Consider the following 23,052-nt stretch of genomic DNA (forward strand, 5'->3'; position numbering starts at 1 on the left):
ACCTAAGGAGGAATAGCCCCATGCACCAGTACAGGTTTGGGGATGACCTGCTGGAGAGCAGCTTTGCAGAGAATGACCTGGGAGTCTTGGTGGATGACAAATTGACCATGAGCCAGCAATGTGCCCTTGTGGCCAGGAAGGGCAATGGTATCCTGGGCTGCATTCAGAAGACTGTTGCCAGCAGGTGGAGGGAGGTGATCCTGCCCCTCCCCTCAGCCCTGGTGAGGCCTCATCTCGAGTACTGTGTCCAGTTCTGGGCTTCCCAGAACAAGAGAGACATGGAGCTACTGAGCTACTGGAAAGAGTCCAGTGCAGGGCTACAAAGATGACAGAGGGCTGGAGCACCTGCCCTATGAGGAACAGCTGCGAGAGCTGGGCCTCTTCAGCCTGGGGAAGAGAAGACTGAGGGGGGATCTTATCAGTGTATACAAACACCTTAAAGGAAGATGTCAAGAGGAGGTGACAGACCCTTTTCAGTGGTGCATGTGACAGGACAAGAGGTGATGGGCACAAACTGAAATACAGGAAGTTCTGCCTGAACATGAGGGGAAATTTCTTCCCTGTGAGAGTGACGGAGCACTGGACCAGGTTGCCCAGAGAGGTTGTGGAGTCTCCTCCTCTGGAGATAATCAAAACCCATCTGGACGCGATCTTGTCTAACATGCTCTAGGTACCCTGCTTGAGCAGGGGGGTTGGACTAGCTGACCTCCAGAGGTCCCTTCCAACCTCTACCATTCTGTGATTCTGTAACTTCTGGAGATGTATAGGAAGAAATGCTCCTGGAGAAACTCCCAGAATGTCCATGTGCTCAGCTGATCTAAATCTAAAAAGCATGTGACTACTTTGTGGGAACTCTGAATACATGAGACAAAAATGTTTTAAACACTGTCATGGTTGCCATGTCTTTCTAGAACACCGAATCCAGCTTAATTCAAATCCCTAGAAAACAAAAATAAAAAATATTTCAAACAGAACATGGGATTTATGCTGGCAAACAGTAACCCCTTAAATTCCTAGGGTAGGCACTAAGTAAGTATTCTTTTAAGTGAAGAATATGCATGCTTCCCTGCTCACCTCAAAAGCAAAACACAACAGCTGCAGGGAAGTAGGCTTCTCTGCCTCTAGACACAATGGAGAAAATAAGGAGTCAATAAACTCTCTCTCCTTCACTGCCTTCAGCAGACTATGCCAATTCCTAAACCTTCTCTCCTCCTCTTAGCCTGAGCTCTGAATTGCTGACGGTTTGCACGCATCTCCCCAAACGTGCTTTCTTTGAGGTACTTTAGGAGTCCTATTTCTCTCCTTCCTCAGCTACTAGTCCAATATTCGTTTCAATCCCTCTCTTGACCAGTATCAAAATACTGCTCTTACATCTGTCTTCCTGCTCTTTCCCATTTAGTATTCTGATTCCCCATTCCTTTACTCCGTACCAATAATGCTGTCAAAATCTCAAGGTAAGAAGCCACTCAGTAAAAATCTTCCAAACTTAGGCAAATGCACTTTGCAGTCATAACGGTCCAGGTTCACAAGCAATGCAGTATAGCACTCGAATGTTCTCACAGAACTGCACAGAATAATTTGCATTTTTTTTCTTTCAGGAAAAAAATTTAAAGATTTTCCAAAGTTATCACATCAATTACCACAGGATATTTTCAAAAAGCAAAAGATCACTTGAAGTCTGATACCTGCAACAGACTCAGAGCAGTTCATTTCAGTAGTTCTCTCATCCTTACCATGCATTGATTCAGCGTACGCTCAGTGACCACAGAACATCTCCTTAAACCAAGGTACTCTTAGCAGAGGGTTACTGCCAATACTCAGTCTGGCAGCATTTGTGGTGCAAAAGTATTTGACGTGCAGCAACCCAAAGACTTTTCCTCCTCACACACTTTTCCTCCAAAAACTTTTCAAGCATCAGTTTCCTAAGAGTCATATACCTTAAAAGACGTGTGTTGCAGGAGTACTGATTTTCTTAGGTTATGAGATTCTGATGACTCAGTCATGGACTGATTTAAATTCTAAGTGCTTAAACAAGTGTAAGGAGATGAGGAAAACTCAATTTGCCTTTTCAACATTAGATACACAGAGATATTCAGACACTAGGCTAATGAGGGCAATTTAAGAGCAAATGTGTATGCCTAGGCAAGCAACTCTTCACTTTTCTGTTTCAGTAAGTTTTTAAAAGATCACGTTATGCAAAGCAGTTGCATTGGAAATATACTTCATTGCTGTCTTTAATTGGAAAAGTATGCAAAACCCTGATGAAAAATGGATGAAAGTGCTACTGTAGGACTGAGTTAAATACTATAAAATCATGCATGTTATGCAGAAGTATGCCAAGATGGAAGGGCTTCCCTACGTAAAGTGAAGTTATTGCAAATGAATTTATTGTTTCAAGCTTGTTACTATGCTGAAGCACAATGAAGGTTTCACACTGAAGTAATCAAACACTTCTCCAAAGACAGGTAGTGCTGAACATGCAGTTATAAAACTAACAAGAACCACAAGTCAATATGAAATCATAATCTTTCTTATGACAACATACATAGACAACATCACTAATTTCACTTTTTTTTCTATAAGCATACGTGCAATTAATACATACTTTGTTCTAAATATAATATTTCTACATGTTATCTGGAGGCTCAGATTTCCAGAGGTCTTATTATCAACTGTTGAGATTTTAAAGGATTACTGGTCATCTGAAATGAATGAAAATGAAATACTATATGCTTAAAATATAATAAAAACAAAGGAAAGATCCTTTTAGTCCCATTCACAGTTATAAACCAATAAAGCAAAGAGTTAGTGAGTTTCTTGGTTTTTTACCTTTTTCGCGTGCATTGATTTTTAACAATAGTGAAAAATTTTATCCTATTTCAGATCAGAAAATATGACTTAACAAATACTAATTTTAGATTATTTTAAAATAAAAAGCAGAATATTAGAAATGTATAAGATGACTGTCTAAAATCGTTTTAAATATTCTGGACACAATAGGTAACTGCATATAATTTTGTGTTGAATACTTCAGAAAAATAAAAGTTCTACTTAAATTATTATTAACAACAGTTGCATATAATGGTGTGAAAATAGAGCAAAGGTAGGATGTCCTAACACCACACTTTCATAACCAAAAATTACTTTATAAAAATAAGCCTGGAAATGAAATAAATCCACTGAATACTAAACTTCCTAAACTCCCACAACTACATTGTGCTTTTTACACGATCCCTCCCTTTTTTCACAGGTGTAACTACCTGTCTTTCAGATGATATGTTGCAATCTAAGTTGTTCGGATTCCTTTCAAGCACGGTATATTAGGTCAATCATATTTGCAGTAAGAATTACAATATTCTTGCAATGTTTTTATCATCGATTACTTAGCAGTACATAACTGAAATGCAGATAAATGTCTTTATTTCATTTCTCCTCTCTCACCTTTTAGCTTCTCCCAATTTCTCTCTTTACATAGTACTGATCAGAATTAAAATAAGCTGTTATTTTTCCTCAGGAATTTAATTTAATTTAGAGGTTATAAAACACCTCAAAAACTCAAAATCATACTCAAATTTTGATTATGTACCTTAGCCTATATGAAGTGGGTACTTTCTAAGGATGTCACCTGAATTCTATTTCTGCTCAAAAAGATCTTGCAGACTAAACGCGTCTGACAGAAACACGGTTTTGGATATTAGTGAATATCAGTCATATTTCAAATTAGACTGACGCTGAATCAGAAATGAAGTGATTGGTCATGAGGGATAGGCTGGTTTTGAATATATATAGCTACCGCACCCAGATTTGCAATAAAAACAAAATAATGAATCGCAAACTACATTTCCTTATTGAAGCGTTACTGGTACATGTTATCCAAGCCCAGGACTGAGCTGCTATTACTCAGTCCTCCTCTCTACTTCCATTTTCCAACAGATCCAAATCCCACATGGATTTTTAGCAGGCTGATTTGAGGTGCACATGCAACAACGAAAACAGCAGAAGATAAAATGTTCCAAAGCGCTCACTGAGCTGATTGACTGTGATGGCTTTGAAGGAGTGTTTTTGGATTATCAAAGACAGATGAAGTTCAGGAAAGGGTCATTGAGAACCTACCTCAGGATATTTCAGTGTCATCCTTTTCTTTAAAGTAGACTTTGTGGACCATCATAAATGTAACATGATTTGCAAATGATGGACAAACTTAGTCACCTCTGTGACATGAAACAAATATAACCCATTTTACATTAAAGAGCTTCTCCCCTTTAAAGGTGGACTGCAGGTTTAAAAAATAAGAGAATTATATTGAGAAGTCCATGATTTTTTTAAAAATACATTTTAAACTGTCAAATTCTATTCCTAGAGTCTAAAATAACAGTTATGGATAGACACAAAACTAAAACTCAACCAAAATCTGTTTATGCCAGACAACAAAGGTATTTAAGTAGTAAAGCTTAACCCATTTCAGTAATGTTATTAATATCAGACCTGGAGAGATTCTTATTTGCTACCTGTTTTAAGTGACAAGCTATGAAATCAAAACTACGCACTCATTCAAGGAAGTCCAGAACTGCCAGAGCAAAGAGGCTTTTCTGAAGCAAACAGATTTTACCGTTGTGATGCATACATCCAATTTCAGGGATTAAGTTACGGGAAGTACTCCCTCATATCTGTAACGACTCACACCATTTCCAGCTTTGACCAGACTAGTTCACAAAATGTATTAAAATTATGAATTGACAGAGATGAAACATTCCTCATGCAGTAGTCACCTAATTAAAGTAAAAGCTACAGAAAGGCATAGTTAAAACTCCTGTGGTTCTTCCATTTAATTGTGAGGAAGTGAAGAGGAAGAAAGGGAAAGGAAAGAGAATTTATGTTAACACAACCTATGTTAACATAATGTTAACATCCAGTTGTCCTAAAGGCCCCTTTCTGTGTGAGCTTGTGTGACCGGGTTCTGTAGTTATCTGGGTTCGGATGGAGAAGTAATAGCAAACAACAGGCCAAAGACAGGAAAATTACATGCTGAAAAGGCAGCATGTGAAAAGACTGGTAAGTTCTGGAGACTAGCAGTCCTGCTGCATCTGCAAGAACTGACAAACTCAGGACATCAAGAGTGTGTCGCACCTGCGCAAGGCTGTTAGGCTCAACGGTAGGCTGCGCGACTTGGGCCACATCCAAGACGGTGATAACCACTGCATGTGGATGAAGACTGCAGGGCTGCATATACACCTAACCGAACCAAGATCCCTCTGAGGGACTTTCCAAACACCTTCCTCGAAGCTCTTGGTGTGCCTGGAGGACCCTCTGCATCTGAGCATGCAGCTGGGGTTGGCCTTGAGCTGCTGCTCAGTAACTGAGTGACCGACCTATGTAGGTGAATAAATGAAAGCGTTATGCAAAAAGTTACCTGCTTTTAACAATAATGGTTTGATTTTATTAATAACAGTAGTGTAATGAATAAAAGGTTTTCAAAGACATTTTTGTTGCATCTCCCTACTTGCATCAAATCTTGTCTCAAAGAGGGAATCTACAAAACAGTCCTTGTACTTTCTGTAATACCCTGACCTGAAGACCCAGATCAGTGCACGTGTTCATAATCACTGACAAAGGAAAAAGATACAAAATCTTCAGCTTTTATTGTCCTCATGACATCTGTCTTACAGTTTCAATCCTTGTAATTAACAGCAGAGGCTTCCAATATACTCCATGCATGTGTGTATTCATGTAGTTTGCAGTGTGAGTAAAATGTAAAAGAAGTAAAAAAGTATGTATTCAGTTTATGTTGAATGCCACTTTACTTAAAAATCATACAAATATCTTTCGAAGAACAAAATTACAATAAATCTAGGTGGGAAATGCAGAAAAATGATATACTTCTCTGCCTTCTTTAATAAGCAAAAATGTTGCAGAATGGGTAATAAACCATAAAAAACATACAAAAAAGAAAACAGTCACAGAGACTACTAAATATTTGTTTCAAAAAACTACATTTGTATTTTTGACTTCTTAATTTTTGTGAGAAAAAGAATTATACTGAGAGGAGAAATTTATCTGAGATGCTGATTACATCTATATTTATGTTGCACATTAAAATGGCTCTCTCCTTCCAATCAAACACTTTACTGAACCTCTACAGAGTACCATCCCTCTCTTCTACGCAGTACAGGAGTATGTGGTATGCAGAACTCCAGATGCTATTCCAGCTTCCTTGCAACTAAGAAATCGCATAAACTCACCAGCATTCCAGAGCGGACTCAAAAGGTGAAGGAGGATGGAAAATGAATGTTCATGAGGATGGGAAATGAATGCTTGTGGGGGGGAGGTGACAAATCTAACAGGACTTCACTTTCATAAAAGCAATTTTTTATATTGGACAGACAGTCAATACATATAATGTACATGGCTCCAAGCAGCAACCTAAACAATTATCCCACATTCATGGTGGTTTCAGAATTTTTGCAGAAACTGTATGTATTTCTGGCTTGACAGTAAAATTTAAAAAGAACTCTGCCTCTTCCTCAATGTATGTATTCTCTGTGTTTTATTTTCTGAGGTACTATTATTTCTTTTTCTTAACAAAATGGCTTAATCTGAATCTACAGCTGCACATTTACTTTGAGATGCTCAGATGTGTAGACTGAATTTGTATAAAGGTTATGAGGACATTGTTAGTAATTTTCACTCTAACGGGTTTCTGCTGTAAAAACAAAGCTGAATTCAAAGGAGTGGAATACCAACCTGGGTTTCCCAGGTGCTTTTCCAGTCTAGCTTTGAATTTTGATTTGCTTTTTTCAAGTAGGACAGTCACACTCCTTAAAAGTCTAAGATTCCTATTCTACAGGGTGCCTGAACTACACCAAGGCAGGATTTAAGAGACATGGCTGCAGGTGCTACAGTCAAAATATTCTTGCCCCTTCCCCTGGGTCTGACTCTGCAAAGTCCAGACTGTGGAATTTAACTTGTTTCACAAATTCATCTGTGAACTGAATTCTCAGCAACTCCATAGCCAGACTTACAGCTCTCTGAAACCATTTGTCTGGCGGGTAACATTGAGAAGATGCATGTAGAACTATGCCATCAAGATAGAGGATAATCTCTTAGTGCATTAAGTACTGCTCCTAGAGGTGGTAAAAATAGTAACAGCTCCTAATGATGGTGTAATAATACAGGGATATGCAATGTCTGACCATAGATTTTTTTTTTTCTAGCAATGATGGGAATATTCAACAGATAAACTGTCCAGTATCCAAATAGATGAAGATTTAGATTCAGGAGGAGTTTGGTCTGGATACAACATTTGGGGTTGGCACAGTTTGCATGCAAATCACTACCACTGTGATTGGATGGACATGGCCAGTCCTCTAAGGAAAAATACAATTAGAGCTGGCAGTCCTCAAACTGCAAAAAAAAGTGCTTGCCTAGAGCAGGTACTGTTTGAGATGAAGGCTGGTGGAGACTGAGCTTTAGGAATGTGGGGACAGACTTTCAGAACAAGTTAACAAGGTCTCTTATCTTTGCCCACTGTGGACACTTCACATATTGATAGACTTTAGCATCCCCCTGCTTGCTATATACTGTAAAAGAAAATGCCTTATACCTACCTCACTCTGAGGCAAATGGTTTTTGAGATTAAATACCAATTCAGGTATGACATTCATAATTTAGTTACTCATCTCAGCACAGTAAGCACAATGTTTAATATAACTGATGCAGAGAGAAAATCAAATAGACACTCTAGAGGAATTAAAGGAAAGGCCCAGACTGACATTAAAGTTTCTAGCTGGGAGGAAGATAATTATTCGATGAACAGATACATAGTCAGAGAGAGAGAGAGATTGAGAGACAAAATGAACACACAGTCTTTCATCTAGACAGCTCACAATGCTTTTTTTTTTTTTTTTTTTTTTGAAAAAAATCTAATAATCACACAAACTGCTTTGAAACATGAATGGTTTAATCTACTGAAAATACTACATATAGAAAGGCTGGAATCCAGCCACACTGCAGTTGAGGGTAGTGTAATCATGAAGCTGCAATCACAACTCTCCTCTCAAAACAGCTGCCATCTCATATTCTCTCCAGAGAGGAAACTCATCGTGCCTTACTATGATACTATTTTCAAAATGGTGATCTCCTCACTTTGATTCTGCTTGATAGAAACCAAGTTGATCCTAGGATGACAATGTCCCCTACTGCTTTCAGAATTTGTCAGGCACCAAGTCTCAAGGACAGAGAGAGGACCCTCCTCCCACTCCTCCCCCAGCTTCCAGACAAGTAACAGCTACACTGAAAAAGACAAATTATCACAAATAAAACAGATTCCTCAACTTTGGAAAAAAATAGAATTTTTTGCATTTACACTTAAAACATTCTGAGCTTTTGCAAGGCAGCTAAATACAAAATTCCCACCAGACACCTCTAAATCCTTATTTTTTACTTTGCTTGTTAAAATATATACCTGACTAGAACATATGATTTGAGTTATAACACTATCAGCACTATCACTTTTACTGTTGAATGCAACAGAGAAAGGGAGCAAGCCAGATCCAAAATAGCCACCAACTAACATTTCACAGTTAACACACTTCATAGTGAGAATTTTCAAGAGCTAGCTGGAGATACAGAGCATCCAAACACATCTCTGAAACTATGTATTTCGAAGTAGGTGGATAAAGTAGGTGCGGGCAAGGGGGAAGGCCAAATCCCCCCCAGAATTCTGGGGTAGTAGTAAAGATTTTGAACCACATTGTGATTCATTCTCCATGTATATGACTTTGTGAGTCATAGAATTACTTATAAAAAGCATTAAAACATGGTCATGCCTAGTTTTGCTTAACTGTGCGCTAGCTTTTCTCTAAACTGGAAACAGTATTTATGGTAAGCATGACCCAATTGAGGGCTATGAAATGATGACCATTTAGACAGATGTCTGATCCTCCATGGATGTTATTTTTCTCCAGGAGAAAAAAGAAAGGCCTGCAGTCTTAACTGCCTTTTCTGAATTTACGGTGGCAGATCTGTCCATCTGGATTAGTGTCATCTGCCCTTTCAGAAAGAGATCAGCGCCTCTAAGGTTTTCAAAGATAAATTATCTATGTGAAAGACAGATACCATGTTGACCTACTGAATGTTTTCTATTAAGATACACCCAAATGAAAATTTCCTCCAAAAAAAGCAATTACATTTACCAATTCCATCAAAACTACCCCCTAAAAATAAGAAAGCACTAAATATTTAGTACTTCCTAGACTATCCCTAAAAAGTATAAGGTCATCTTGTAAAAAGCTAACTTAAAAGGAGCTGACAAGTCAAATACGTTATTACAGCTGTGATACTTGGTCAGAATCACTGAAGCTGTCTTGACCAAGACTTGGAGAATTAGGTCTCAACTAAAGGGTAGCAACGTGCAAATAGCAGTATCTCTCTATTGCATAAATTCTGCCAAGTTGAAATAACATAGGAAATACATCCAATCTAGAGGAAAAAGACAATTAAAATTGTCAAATAACTTAATCACTGGTTCGGCACCCCTACTTACACAAAACAGACAAAATTCTTCGCATAACAAGAGATTCTACAATAGAAACCTGCATTCACTTCAAAGAATATGTTAAGGAAAATAACTAGCTCATGAGCGTAGACTGGCAATACAATGTAGCACATGTACACTGAGACACATGCACATAACATTCTGGTATCGTTTTACGTGCTATTTTACCTTATGCAAATTCAATAATGTTAGTTCATTAACGGTAAAATGACATGAATAATTTTTTAAAAGATGAAGGAGTGCATAATGTGGATAGTTATGTACTCCTTTCTCCTCCTAGCTGAGAAACACCCATAATGATAACTAACTCTAGACAAGGAATGCATACTGAAGTGCCTATACACTCTCGGTAATGTAGGAAAGACTTCTATGTAGAGGCAAGAAGAATATAAAACGCAAGAGATCAGCATAAGCTTTTCCTGCTCCAGTTGATTGGTTACTCTGTGTTTCTGGAAACAAATGAAAGAATGAGAGATCTTATAACTTATTTTTTTTTCAAGAATTTACAGAGAAAAAGGAAAAAAAAAGCGAAACAAAATTCTATTAATTACAGATTTTCAGAAGCCCTAGATTAGAGGTCTGATTTTCTTTGAAGGTTCTAATTCACTGTAAGCAGTAAGTGCTAGAAATAAGAACAAAGAAAGAATTTTAAACCTGTTAAAATGACATACCCATTTTCCCAGATCCCTCTTCCCCCCTCCAACCACAAAATAGCTAATGTTGTTTTTTTAATACTTTAGCTCTTCACATACTGTCTTCCCTATGGTACACAGTTAAATACAAGAGGGCCAATTAACCTAGTTCTTTGTACCTCCCATGAAAATAATGGGCTTATTAACTTGTGAATAGAAGATTGCAAGAACAGAAACATAAACCAGTGTTTTCATTTGCAACCTTCCTGATAAAAACTATGTTTCTACTTCTTTTTTCCTTCATGAGTTTGTAAAAAACTTTCTAACTCATAACTATCAGAATGAGCTGGTTACACAAAATAGACTATTTTAACAGTAGCTATTTATAACTGAAAATTCAGTGCTTTCTATTATGAAATGGCCTATAATAAATGAGCAATCACTGCTCAAGCTGTACTTCTCTAAACAACAAACTGAAGATGTCAAATATAATCTCATTTTATGCCTTCAGCAGCTGCCATCTTCTCAGAGAATTCATGGTATATATTGACAGTAAGCAAGGACTCTAGCTTTTGGATATATAAGTGAAGAGATACAAGTACTGATCTGGCTTCACATTACTGTATTAGGATACATAAATCATGAGAAACTTTTTTTAAAAAGTGATTTACATTGTTAACTGACTTCATTCTTACACTGATAGGAAATAGAAGTACTATTTATGCTGCTATAGGTAATATTAAATTAAATTGTTGTACAGGCATCAGTGCTGTGCATTTTCTCATTTCAAATTTCAGATTAGGCAAGTTTGTACAGTTACAAATTCAAAAAACATTTTTTGTTAATAAATCAAACCATGCCTTCAGATGTGATTGCTATTATTATCACTTATAAAAGAGAATTTAAATTATTTATATCAATCAAAATACAGTCAATAGCCATCTGCCTTCTATAGTAAAAGATGCCTTTGTCCTCATGAAAATTGGAGGTAAGAATGTTGGTAGTCAGGAAGGGTTGCACTACTCAGCCAAAAACAGACAGTAAGAGAATACTTGAAAACCAGAAGATTAAATGCAAATTTTGTCAATAACCTTTAACATGTAGGCTGAAAGAAAACAGAGTTTATAAGCAGTTTATAAGGAGGTCTCATGGATTAGAGTACATGCAAACCCAATGTTTAACAAATAAACTGAAGATTACTATTGCTCTGTTATTAATACTTGCATAATTATTCACAATTTGCTGGAGACTGCTGGAGTCACATAAGACTTCAAATGGGGAGTGCAATCAATCAGCTACCATTCTTGGTAATCATTCAGCCAAAACTTGATAGAAAGAACACATGACCTCAGTATAACCGCTGTTTTGCTTTCCTAACAGTCTGAACAGTAATTTATATGTGGCAATGCATCCAGTGATCCAGCAGGTCTCTAAAGGCAATTCAACAGTCATTGCACTTACTGGAGTTCAGTAAAACTCTAATCAAGTTGTAGCATAATTCTCAAGGTAATGCTGTATTTTCATATACATGCTTTTTATATTTAAAATCACCAAAATACACTCTGTATAGCACACCACAAGGAAACATATCTTACCACTGCAGCTGGAACTTGCTGCATTTTTGCAGCAGGGGTTCCTGGACGTGGGTAAAATTGATTAATGAATAAGCTGGGAAACCTGTACTGTTCTACAAGTTTCATTGTTTCTTGAAAATCTTCATCTGTCTCCCCTGGAAAACCACAAATGATGTCTGTAGCAATTGTTATTCCAGGCACTCTGTAAGGCAAGTAGAAAGGAATACGGAACTTAGTACATATAAAAGTCTGGCTCCTTTAAAAGTTAGGGTTCACAGACATGTAACTCTTCAATTTTATCTACAGAAATTGAGATCTACAATAATCTTTAGGGGAAAAAAAAGATTTTAACACTACTGTTTGGTAATTAAAAACACATTTGGTATTTAGCTGACAGCACAAGAAACAGAAGAAAGAGATACTGCAGTAAATATTGGATTAGAATTGTAACAGGAGGAGGAAAACATCCTTGACCAACTACTCCTTCATTTAAAATTATAGGATATCAGCAGAACTGATAATTTCTTGAATTCTGATTACTTAATCTACACAGTTTATAACCTCCGAGACTTAAACACTGAAGTTTGTAAAATATTTGAAGTATTGTATCATGAGAAATCCAAAAGAAGAGACTGATATCCCATGGAGCCTAGCAATCTCAGACAAAATCAACTTTAGAGCCAAGAAGGCAACTTTTAGTCACAATTTAATTTTTAACTCAGCATGCCATAAAATTGGACTATTCCTTACTTTAAAATAATAATAAAAAATTCCCCCCAAAATTAAGTTTAGAAATGCATATGTATCCAGCTCCCTTGTTATTTAACAAGGTCAGAATTTCTTAACTGTTCCCTTTGGGCTGAATATGTCCTTAAGGACATGTCCCAGAAAAATGAGTCCTTCAACCAAGAGATTGGTGCATGGTATTTACAGAGCACTGGATGAGACCCAGGAGGCATCAGTTCAGCTTTCCAGATCTGCCCCTAGTCAGCTGGATGAACGCTGCTCTGTAAGAAGCACAATTTTATACCTCAGTCTGCTCATTTGTAAAGGGGCAATCATGATAAATCTCTTCTGCAAGGAGGTGAACATGCATAGGTCAGAAGTGCTCCCTACTGACACAGATGAGACTGCGTCTACAACACAGAACTGATTTCCTGACTAGCCAGTAGAAAGGAAACGATAGGTTGGAGAAAAGTTGTTTCTGTTTCAAAACGGGGGAATAGACAAGATGACTTCCAGAGGCCCTCTCCAACCTAAATTACTCTACAGTTATCTTCACATAGCCTGTAACAACAAAACAGTTGGTACAAATTCTCTTAGAGATGAATAGCATAAAGACTGTTGCCACAAGCAAAGTTCATGCCAAGCTTTAGAAGGAGTCTCCAAATGGAAAAAAAAAAAAAAAAAAAATAGCTGGAAGGCTTCTCTTCGCCCTCATCAGGGCAAGGGACAGCACAACTGTAAATACAAATGCATGTAAATCAAACGACATTTATAAACTATTTGAATGGCCAAAAAGAACCATAATTTCGTATTAGACAGTACAACATCACAGGGAAAATACTGCTGTGATTACAGCAGACAAAGAAATTGAAGTTTGAAGAGGCAAAAGAAACACTTCTTGCAATACTGAGGTCTATTAGAAGAGGGAAATCAGGTGGCAAAACAGCACCGGAAAGGGAAAGCAGACAACTTTGCTTTTAACAATTACATTAGGTGATATACTAGAGCTCATTAGTCTGCTCAGTCTTCCATAAAACTTTGGTTTTGGATTCTCTTCTACCACACTTGACATTTTACATACATATCAAAAACCTGCTGCTTAAAATGCATGTATCTATATTACTGTGTCACAGCAATTAGGTCTGGTTCAAGACAGAAAGGGTGGTCTGACCTCTCCATGTTGAGGACTCGGGAACATGAACTGGGACTAGCAGGAAAGCTTTTGCTTCCCAGTGCTGAGATAGTCCAGAGTTCAGTGATTGATAGGCCTGTGCAGACTTTCTTGAAAAAGGGATGATCCTATCTTAGGCACATTTCAGAAAATTCATTTATTAATATTTACTTGTGACATGTTATTAGAACGACGATAAAAACCATGGAGAAGCCAGAAACTTTAAAAAAACAAAAACAAAAACTGATTGCCTCTCTCTCTCTCTCTCAAAAAAAAAAAAAAAAAAAGAAAAAAGAAAAGAAAAAAGAAAAAAGGAGAGAGAGAGAATTACTCCCTGGACAGTGACCTTTGTCTGCGATATTTTATGATTATTTATTTTTTAACTGAAAAGAAATGGAATTTTTATTTAATTGCTGGTAACAAGATTATATTAAACCAAATTCCTTGGCCTTCTTTTTATATGTACCTGCACATATAGCTAGCTGTATGGGAATTTATTAGACATTGTGTTGAATAGAATCTTCTCTCTTCTCTTCCTCAAGAAAAAAACACAAAAGAAACCAACTAAATTCTTTCAATTCTTTTTTTGAGTTTATGAGTTCAGACTCTAATGTTTGAGACTGAAGTTAAAACATGTAATTTGAATGCCAAACTGAGAATGGTATAAACCCAGACTCAAGGAGTTGGTCCAATAAGTTTAAGTGGGAAAATACAAGCTGAACTTTATGCAGAACAGCAAAAATCCCCAGTATTGCTGGCTAAAAAGCCTCAATTTCTATTGTTTCATAAGCCTGAAAAACTGCAAGATACACAGTTCTACCTGAAATCAAGTAAAAATAAAATTATTTGGATTTAAGGACTGAGAAGACTGCATTCTGCAATATAATTTAGTTCACATTGCCATTATTTTTTTGCAGTAATGACAAGCTTAGTGAAGACAAAATATATTATTGTATAAATCAGTATCATATAATATCGGCCGCCATTTCTCCGAACATTAACAGAATATTCATTAAGTCTGACAAAACCATTATAATGAAGTTATTTTAGCCATTTTAATGACACTATTGGCAACAGTCAAGGCATTTATTACCAACGGTAGTAGTAATACCATCCTTTATACAGGTTTGGCTGTTTCTATAGCAACACAAATTATAAGGTCCAATCAAGCTAGATACACTAAAATACGCTCTTTTTCTCCATAATACCAGTTGTCATTCAGTTAAAAGGAAATTACATATTTTTGAAAATCATAAACTGCAAATGCCTGAACTCCATTTGGTGATAAGGTGTTAATTATCTTAGTAATTAGATTCCTTTCTGGATGGGATTATTACACACAATGGAAAAGTAAGCTATGGCAATAGAATAAGGACACCAGTCTATTCAGAAACAGCAATTAATTACAGGTTCAATCCAGCCTGCCCAAAATATGACATTGCACTGTGCATTTTTATACCGTTGTTGATTACATCATTAAAAAAGCAGTTTTAAAAGGGCAAAAAAATGTGAGATTTCACTCAGGATAAAATCCACTCACTGACAAAAAATCAAGCTCTCAGTCCTTCTCTAAACATGCACAAGCAAAAAAGTAGAATTAGTTCCACGTACACAAAATCATTTCTTAATGAAGGCAGGAAAAAAATGATACAATTGTGGAAAAACATAAAACACATATGCATTTGAAAATTAAGGCAACCTTGGCCCTGACACTCTAAAACAAAACAGAACTAAGTTCTTTACTGTGTAGACTCAATGTTTAAAAAAATGGTCCTAACTATGAAATATGCTGCAAAATTACACAACAAGAACCAATTTCTGGTGCATCAGCCAGTATTAAATTGCTTTGAAAAATGAAATACACAGTTTATCTATTCTGAAGTAAACTAAGAAAAAAAATCAACTGAACAACCCTGGTAAGCTTTTGGTAACTTTAAGTACATAAATGTGTTTCCAGTAAGTTTCTAAAAATTCATTTTTAGCAGTAAATGTTTTCCAAGGCCAGTTGAGAAGCTCTTGAACACACTGTTCAGTGAACTAAGAGTACAGACCTGTCCTCGTGAAAGATAAAATGATTTTAAAAAAGCAGAAAGTCATTTCAAACACACAGAAGGCTGGATGCACCTTATAGCCCAGCTAACAGAGATGGTAAGTATATTTCAATACTTCTATGCGTAAAATGACCTAAACTTTGCCAGACATTTTAAACTTTCTTAATCCTGACAAATACCTGGAAAAATTGTGCATGATCATTTTATCTGGCAATCATAAACCTTGCAAGATTTTGTCTATGAATATGTACTACTGTCTTTATTCACTCAACTTAAGAAACAAAAAAAAATGTCCGACAAAGGACAACATTTTTAAAACATTTTAAATCTTTTAACATTTTAATATAAACATTTCATTTTAAAATAAAGAAACATTTGCAAAACAAATTGTGACATTTCAGAAAAAGATAAACTTAAGGAATTATCAGTGCCATCTATACGATAACACAATCCTAACAGTTAGGGTTCCTTAACAGATCCTCTTCGTCTCTTCTCCTCCACACAGATAAATCCCTTTCATTTACTCCAGCAGACTTATGCTTATCATCCTGAATGAGAGCACTGTATTCTGAGGGCAGCTCTGACTACCCAAAAAGAAGCAACTACATCACCTTACAGTACGGAAGAGTCTGATGTTGTACAGCGCAGCACTCCCAGAAATGACCAGGCATGCGTGCCGAGAGGAGAGCTACGCAAAGACTCACGGAGAAGAGGAACAGATGTGCTGGAAATGGCACAAAAGAAACACTACATCCCACCCTTATCTCGAGATATGTCAAGTCAGAGAAAGAAACGTGCCCTACGTCCAAAAGGGAGTAACTGAGGTCTGGGAATAAAGTCTATGAACACAATGTGGGTAACTGCTGCAATGAGAATCGACTCCTCAGAGCGTACAAGTATCTGAGCTAGCTCTGAACAAGCCCAGAAGCACAAATCAGTCGGAGGCTAGCTCTGTGCTACTGCAACTGGGTAACCCTCGAACCACTGTTTGCTCAGGTATCTCAGTTGCATATTACCCCGAAGCAAGCAGGGCAGACATATCCCCACAGGGATGAGTTTCCTGCTCTTTTATGCCCAGGAGACCTAGTTACTGATGTCAGAGAAAACAGAAACTAGACTAGCAGTAACAGAAAAGTAAAGCAGATACTATGGCAATGATTGAGAGGAAAGAAATCTCGAGGGAATCCATGTTAGGAGTCAAATGCAGAATTAAAACTCTGGTGGCTTGATCTACAAGAGATAAAATGTCAAGCTGCCATATATAAAAATATTTTTTAAAAAACAACTATTTTCACACAGCAATATGTCTAAGAAAACCAGCAGCAGAAGTGTGAAACTTGCTAGGATTCAGGTGTTACATTTCACATAGCTTTAGTCACAGAAAACTTTTCCATTAATAATCATTACAAATCAAATTTATGCTCAGGCAAGAAATTAAGTAAAGAGAAGGGAGGTAAAATGCAATTCCTAAGACCTTCGTCTTCTCCTGTGACCCCCAGAAATTCCTTTGCATGACCACATATTCTTCCTGCTTCCTTTTCAGGAATTAGTACTTAAATCTACCACTGACTTAAAGCCACCAACTGGTTCTTAAACAAGACCCCCTCCTTCTTCCTCTACCCCCACTGTAACAAAAACATTGGATTAGAATAAATAGCCATATGAGCAAATTTAAAATATTACATCTTCTTACAGAAGGGTACAAGAATGACCTTGGAAAAACAGAGTACCTAAGGTCAAAACCAAAAATGTGATGACCTAGCAACTTCTTGATTCATAAGGAGGAAATTCACACTGAAAAACTGTTACAAAAGAAAATGCTAAATCTTTATGAAAATAAACGCAGTTTTCTCCGAAAGGTTGTGATTTCAGACACGATTTTATATTTTGGAGCCTTATGCAGGATGCATCCCTTTAGGGAACATTTTATTATGCTATTACTTTAGGGAACAAGTAAATGAAAATGAGATAATAGATGAAATAGTTTGAAGGTATCTCAGAGCTGGTCTTTGAAGCACATTTTCAGAACCTCACATACATGTCAGTGGGCCATTTTGTGTTGCAGCTGAAAGAGATGGTTGCCTGTCCCCTATGACCAGGGTCCCGCAAAAGCCTTTTTCTTATTTCTGTTTTTGAGGAGGATTTTTAATTCTGTTTTGTTTTTCTTTTCACTTTAAAAGTCTTGTGGGATCTCTGGCTTAAACTCCTTGAATTACTCACTGAGGGGTCACAGGAGCTGGAGCTGGCACAAGGGAAACTGAGCAGGAAGCACTGCCTCTTCTAGGGCTGGGTACAACAAGAAATGTCGCCCTGTCTCTCTGTTGATCATATGGAGATTAACCTGTGAATTAAGCCACAGAAAGACGGTACAGAAAGGGATTTGGTCTACCTCTCGTCCAAAATCCTCCAGCACTATACTCTCTCTCTCGACCATAAATGGAGCACTGCACACTACACTCCTAATTTAAGCACTGAAGTTAGGAGAGTAAACCTAAGCCTATTTTCGAAAGGGGGGGGGGGGGAGGGGAGTTTCCATCTACTCCGGTTTATGATCTACCCTAAACTTTGCAATGGATGTACAGACTTCTACCACATGGACACCCACTAGCAATATTTTTCTTGGTAATCCTCTGCAGATGCTTTTAAAAGTAGTCCAGGATGCACAAACTGAAAACCTTTGTGGCAGGATGAAGAGGTCTTTTAAACCCTCACCTCAGCTACTCAGTGGATTTACAGTGAACTGGAAAGCACTTCAGTTCAATGACAATAGAAATTTTATTAACATTTCTGCATGAAGCCTTCTGAACGACTGACTGAACCTTATGGCTAGATACAAACTATCACTTGATAAGACTGATTATCCAAAGCAACTATACACAATAATAATAAACATTAATGATTGGAAAATTGTTTTAAGAAAGCAAGCAGCATTACACCACATGTTGTCTCATTAACTTTTGTATGATACACTATTTAGTGCTGCCATTTCCTTTTCCCTCACCCAGTTGCTCTAGACACATAATGACAGCACAGAAATTACCAGGACAAATAGTGGAAACTAAGTGTGGGCAAGTAGGGATGATCAGAAGAAGTATAAATGGCAGGACAGGACTGACATTCCACGCACGGTAATATAATCTACGAGTCCTGAGAGATGGCAAGAACATGAGATTCTTGTATGACTTCTGATTTGCAATGCTTGAATCAAGGCAAGCCTTCCAGGAGCAACTTAGGGTTAGGTGAACATGACCAGGGAGTAACAACTCTACAAAATAAAAATAAATAATGCAAAAGTAGCACCTGTTTCAGATCTCTTATATTTAGTATTAATATCTTCAACCTCAAGTATCACACAAGTTTGAGGGACCTTATATTTTGCTTCTATCAAACTGTCCCTCAGACCTAGACAATTGAGGAGATGAATTCACTACATTTTGATTGAATTTCTATTAAGTCTGTAACAAACTGTATCAGAAAAAAAATGAAATGTAGACAACATCCAATAGCCAGATACAATGACATACAGGGAGAAATAGGTGACATTTGGGGTCTCCTCCTCTAAAAAAGAAAGCTGTTAAAATTCAATGGCAAGAAAAAGTTAGAAATTCATTTAATAAACTGTGATGCTTAAACTTTATTGTTTTAAACTGTTACATTGTTTTAAACTCTGTTACATATTAATTATTTAGACCTTCTGTTTTGATTATTTTTAGCAAATTCAAATTTGTTCATGGTGTGTTTATTTCTATTAAATGCACTAGCATAAGACTCTACCCTGGCAGGACACCTGCTAACATTTGTTATTCGTGTACGTGTTCCTACTGTAAGGCAATTATATTATTTCAAATATTTTAAAATGTTTTCTATTACTGACTAACACAACTCCAGGCTGCCTCACAAATCAGTTTTCCTTCACCTCACAGTCTGCCTGCGTCAAAATGAAGATAACTTTATGTTGTCGTTGTTTATAAATGTCTATAAAGATTTCACTTTCAGGCAGACTCACTTATTTCGCTTCTCCTGACTACTGAAATTTTGAACACTACCAGACTTCTAAGTAAATGATGTTTTCACCTGTTTTCATATGTTAAAAAAAAAAAAAAAAAAAAAAGTATTTTTAAGATTTTAAGACATGGATTTATTTATTTATTTATTTTACTGTTGCTGATTCTGTCTACCTGAAACTGATGCCTACGACAGGACAAACCAGAGAAAGAAATAGAAATGCCAAATGCCTTCTATATATATACTTTTTTTTAAAAAAAAATAACCCAACAAAACCTAGGCATGACCACAGAACAATCTCCGATGTAGTTCTTCCGAATAACCTTGCAGTTTTCCCTGAAGCAAGGTATATGCACATACATCCATGGGACAATTATTGGCAAGACCTTAAACTCTATCATTTAATTTGGAAGTGATTCACAGTCATACACTTCAGAGAGCCTTACAGCTACAGAATCACTACATGTAGCCTATTCTTTCCAGTCTATGTTTTACACAGCACTGAACACTACGACCTGCTTATGATGGTGATTCTCCCTGGGAACACAGTATACCTGAGCTTTGTGATCTGCAGCAACTTCAAACTGATTTGCAAGTGCAGCTTAGGATTTTTGAACTTTGCAGTCATTAATGGTTTGATGCAGTCACCTTAGAAAAATCACAAGAGTCACCTTAGCTGTCACTCACCTTAGGAGAGTAGCTGTGTTACTCTCCACATATGCAGTCTAACCTCTTTCAGAGCTTAACTGAGAGGGAGAAAGGATATTCTCTGTGACTCTTCTTTTCCAACCCTACCTGCCCCCCAAAAAGCTCTTTCTAAAACTGGAATGACGGATACTTGGAAGCAGCTGGAAAGCCTGCTTTCCAGAGCTAAACCTGATGGTAAGGAGGAGTCCATGCATGTAGCGACTGGCAGTGTCCATGTTGTTGGGCAATAGCGACCTGGAAAAAAATGTGCATTTTTAATGTACATTGTGTTTTAAACACACACACAGCTCATTGCCTAAGGACAAAAGAGCACACACAGTTTTACTTTCATTGCTCCTCTTTACTCTCACAATTTCAGTGAGGGTTGGTACAGTTCCTATCAGGTACAATTCAAATGTTTCAAAGAAGCATTATAATACTGTATTTCTTAAAGGAACAGTTAAGGCTTGGACTAACTTTATTCATCAATAAGGTGTTCTACTCTTCCCCTACAAATGAAATCTTTTACAGAACTTCATTACAGATTTATAACTTCAGATCATTATAGTTTTATGATTTAAAAATGAGCAACTTAAGACAAAAAGCTCAACATCCTTAAACTTCATTTTCATTCAATCTCTAATAAATACCATCTGCTGTGTACTTTAGGGATATAATACCCGTCAAAAACTCAGCAGTATTATGAGAACCGGCACCAAGTTGATCTGAAATGCATATTTGAACAGATGTGTTTAAATTACATCTCCGTCTATCCACACGCATAAATTCAGAATAAGTGTGTGTTGATTTAAAATGCATAAAAAAGGGATTTGGAGATGCATCAAAAGCGAACAGCATCTCAACGGATCAAGGCTCACATTACTAAAGGTCATTACTAAAAATAAAGTTTGAATTTATTAGGGGTTGCACCAGGGAACTCTTCATGGGAACTGACTTAATGATTGCTGCACTAAAGCAGCCTTTGAAATTACACTAATTTTCTATGACCCTTTGCTGTTTAACAGCAGAGCTGACATGCATGGTCAGAAACAATAGGATCTCAGTCATGAGTAGCTGAGACCATTATATACTTTTGCTCAACTCTGACACAATGCTTATGACCAACACTAACCATCTTGGGCTCTAAGGACCCACCACGTCTGCTTCAGTGACAGCCATTTAGCTCTTCACTCTGACATAGAAATCAGGCATACAAAACAACGATTATCATATCTCTTTGGCATCATGAAATCCACTGAAAAAAACGCAAGCAGTTCTCCACTAAAAAATATTAGTCAGAAAACCCCAATTTTTCTGACTTTTTTTTTTTTTTTTTTTTTTTTTTTAATATATAGTCTATAATACCATAACGTTTCACGGACTTCAAAGACAAAGCAGATGAGACCAAAGGTCCAACTAGGCCCAATGCTCTGGGCTTTTGTCAAAGAGAGGGTATTTTCACAGCCAGCAGCCTGTGACGGATTTCTCCTCTATAAACCTGTCCAGTTGCCTCTTGAATCCGAAACCTTCCATATCTTAACTACTTATTGTAAGAAAACCATCTCTGTGCATTCTGAGCCCGGCATTTGCTAGTTCCGGCTGATGCCCCTTAATTCTTACACTGGGGAAGACATGTAATAAATAACTCTCTTTACCCTCTCAGTGCTACTTAGAATTTTATGGACTTTATTCTAGTGCTTCAGTTCTCTCTTTTCCTGACTGCAGTGTCCTTAATTCCCTTTGTGTGACAGAGCCCTCATACCACCGATAATGTCTATTAGTCCTCTCAGTAACATTTTCAATCACAACATCTCCTTTTTGATGTGGGTGTTGACAGCATTCAAAATGCTGGCAGAACAAGATAGCAATCTCTGAAATTATTTCCAGAATTAAGATTAATGCTCTGCTTTTTGCTTTCTTCTTTAGGGGGTGGGTGGTAAAAGGTAATAGACCTTACAGAAGGTAAGGGACAAGAAAGAAACGTCTCTGACAGTTGATTATTTGTTAGTAAAATGCAAAGACATAGCTGATAAACCTTCCAAACTACAGAAATGCTACTCCTTGAACACCATTAAGATACACTACTTTTAACATAACCACGTTCTAAAATTTACTTTGAAAGCAGGCTTATAAAGAGACAGCAGACTGGGAAAAATCACTTACCAGTATGAGCAGCATCAGAATTCAGGAAAAGTGAACTCATACTACTGTTAGATACAAAAGAAAAACATTTTCTGCTACATTGAGATACAAATGCTGCTGTGAGGTTTGCTCTACCTGTTTCATATGAGAAGTGTGGGGTTATCAGTGTATCTACATCTTCAAATTGACATCAGAATTCACCTCTTTCTGTAGTATTTTTAATAGAAATTCAGAAAAACATAACTACCATTAAGAAAGAATGATCGATGAACATGTCATCACAAATATAAAGCTGAGCAGAGACTCTGTGTGAAAAACAGATTGATTGTGCAGCTGGCTTCAGCTGGATATCAGAAGTTGGGGAGCAAAAACTCTGTCCTTATTAAATTATTTCCCCTTAAGCTAGGGAGCTGATGTAAGTGAGTAACATCTTGCAGAAATGCATTGGCTGGGTGAAGGTTTATAACATAAATAAGCTAAAAACTGGCAACAAAAAAAATGGTAAGCAGGT

General features: G+C 37.0%; 1 protein-coding gene across 3 annotated transcripts in view; it reads right to left on the reverse strand.

The window, feature by feature from the left end:
- Positions 1-23,052, reverse strand: part of CDKAL1 (CDK5 regulatory subunit associated protein 1 like 1) — a 415,077-nt gene that overhangs the window by 97,470 nt on the left and 294,555 nt on the right. For all 3 annotated transcript variants that reach the window (XM_062569910.1, XM_062569908.1, XM_062569909.1), the window contains one exon: positions 11,781-11,961. In XM_062569910.1, coding sequence (XP_062425894.1) covers positions 11,781-11,961 — 181 coding nt within the window. The remainder of the gene's footprint in view (positions 1-11,780; positions 11,962-23,052) is intronic.

The sequence above is a fragment of the Rhea pennata genome, chromosome 2 (assembly GCF_028389875.1).
Source record: "Rhea pennata isolate bPtePen1 chromosome 2, bPtePen1.pri, whole genome shotgun sequence".
NCBI lineage: Eukaryota > Metazoa > Chordata > Aves > Rheiformes > Rheidae > Rhea > Rhea pennata.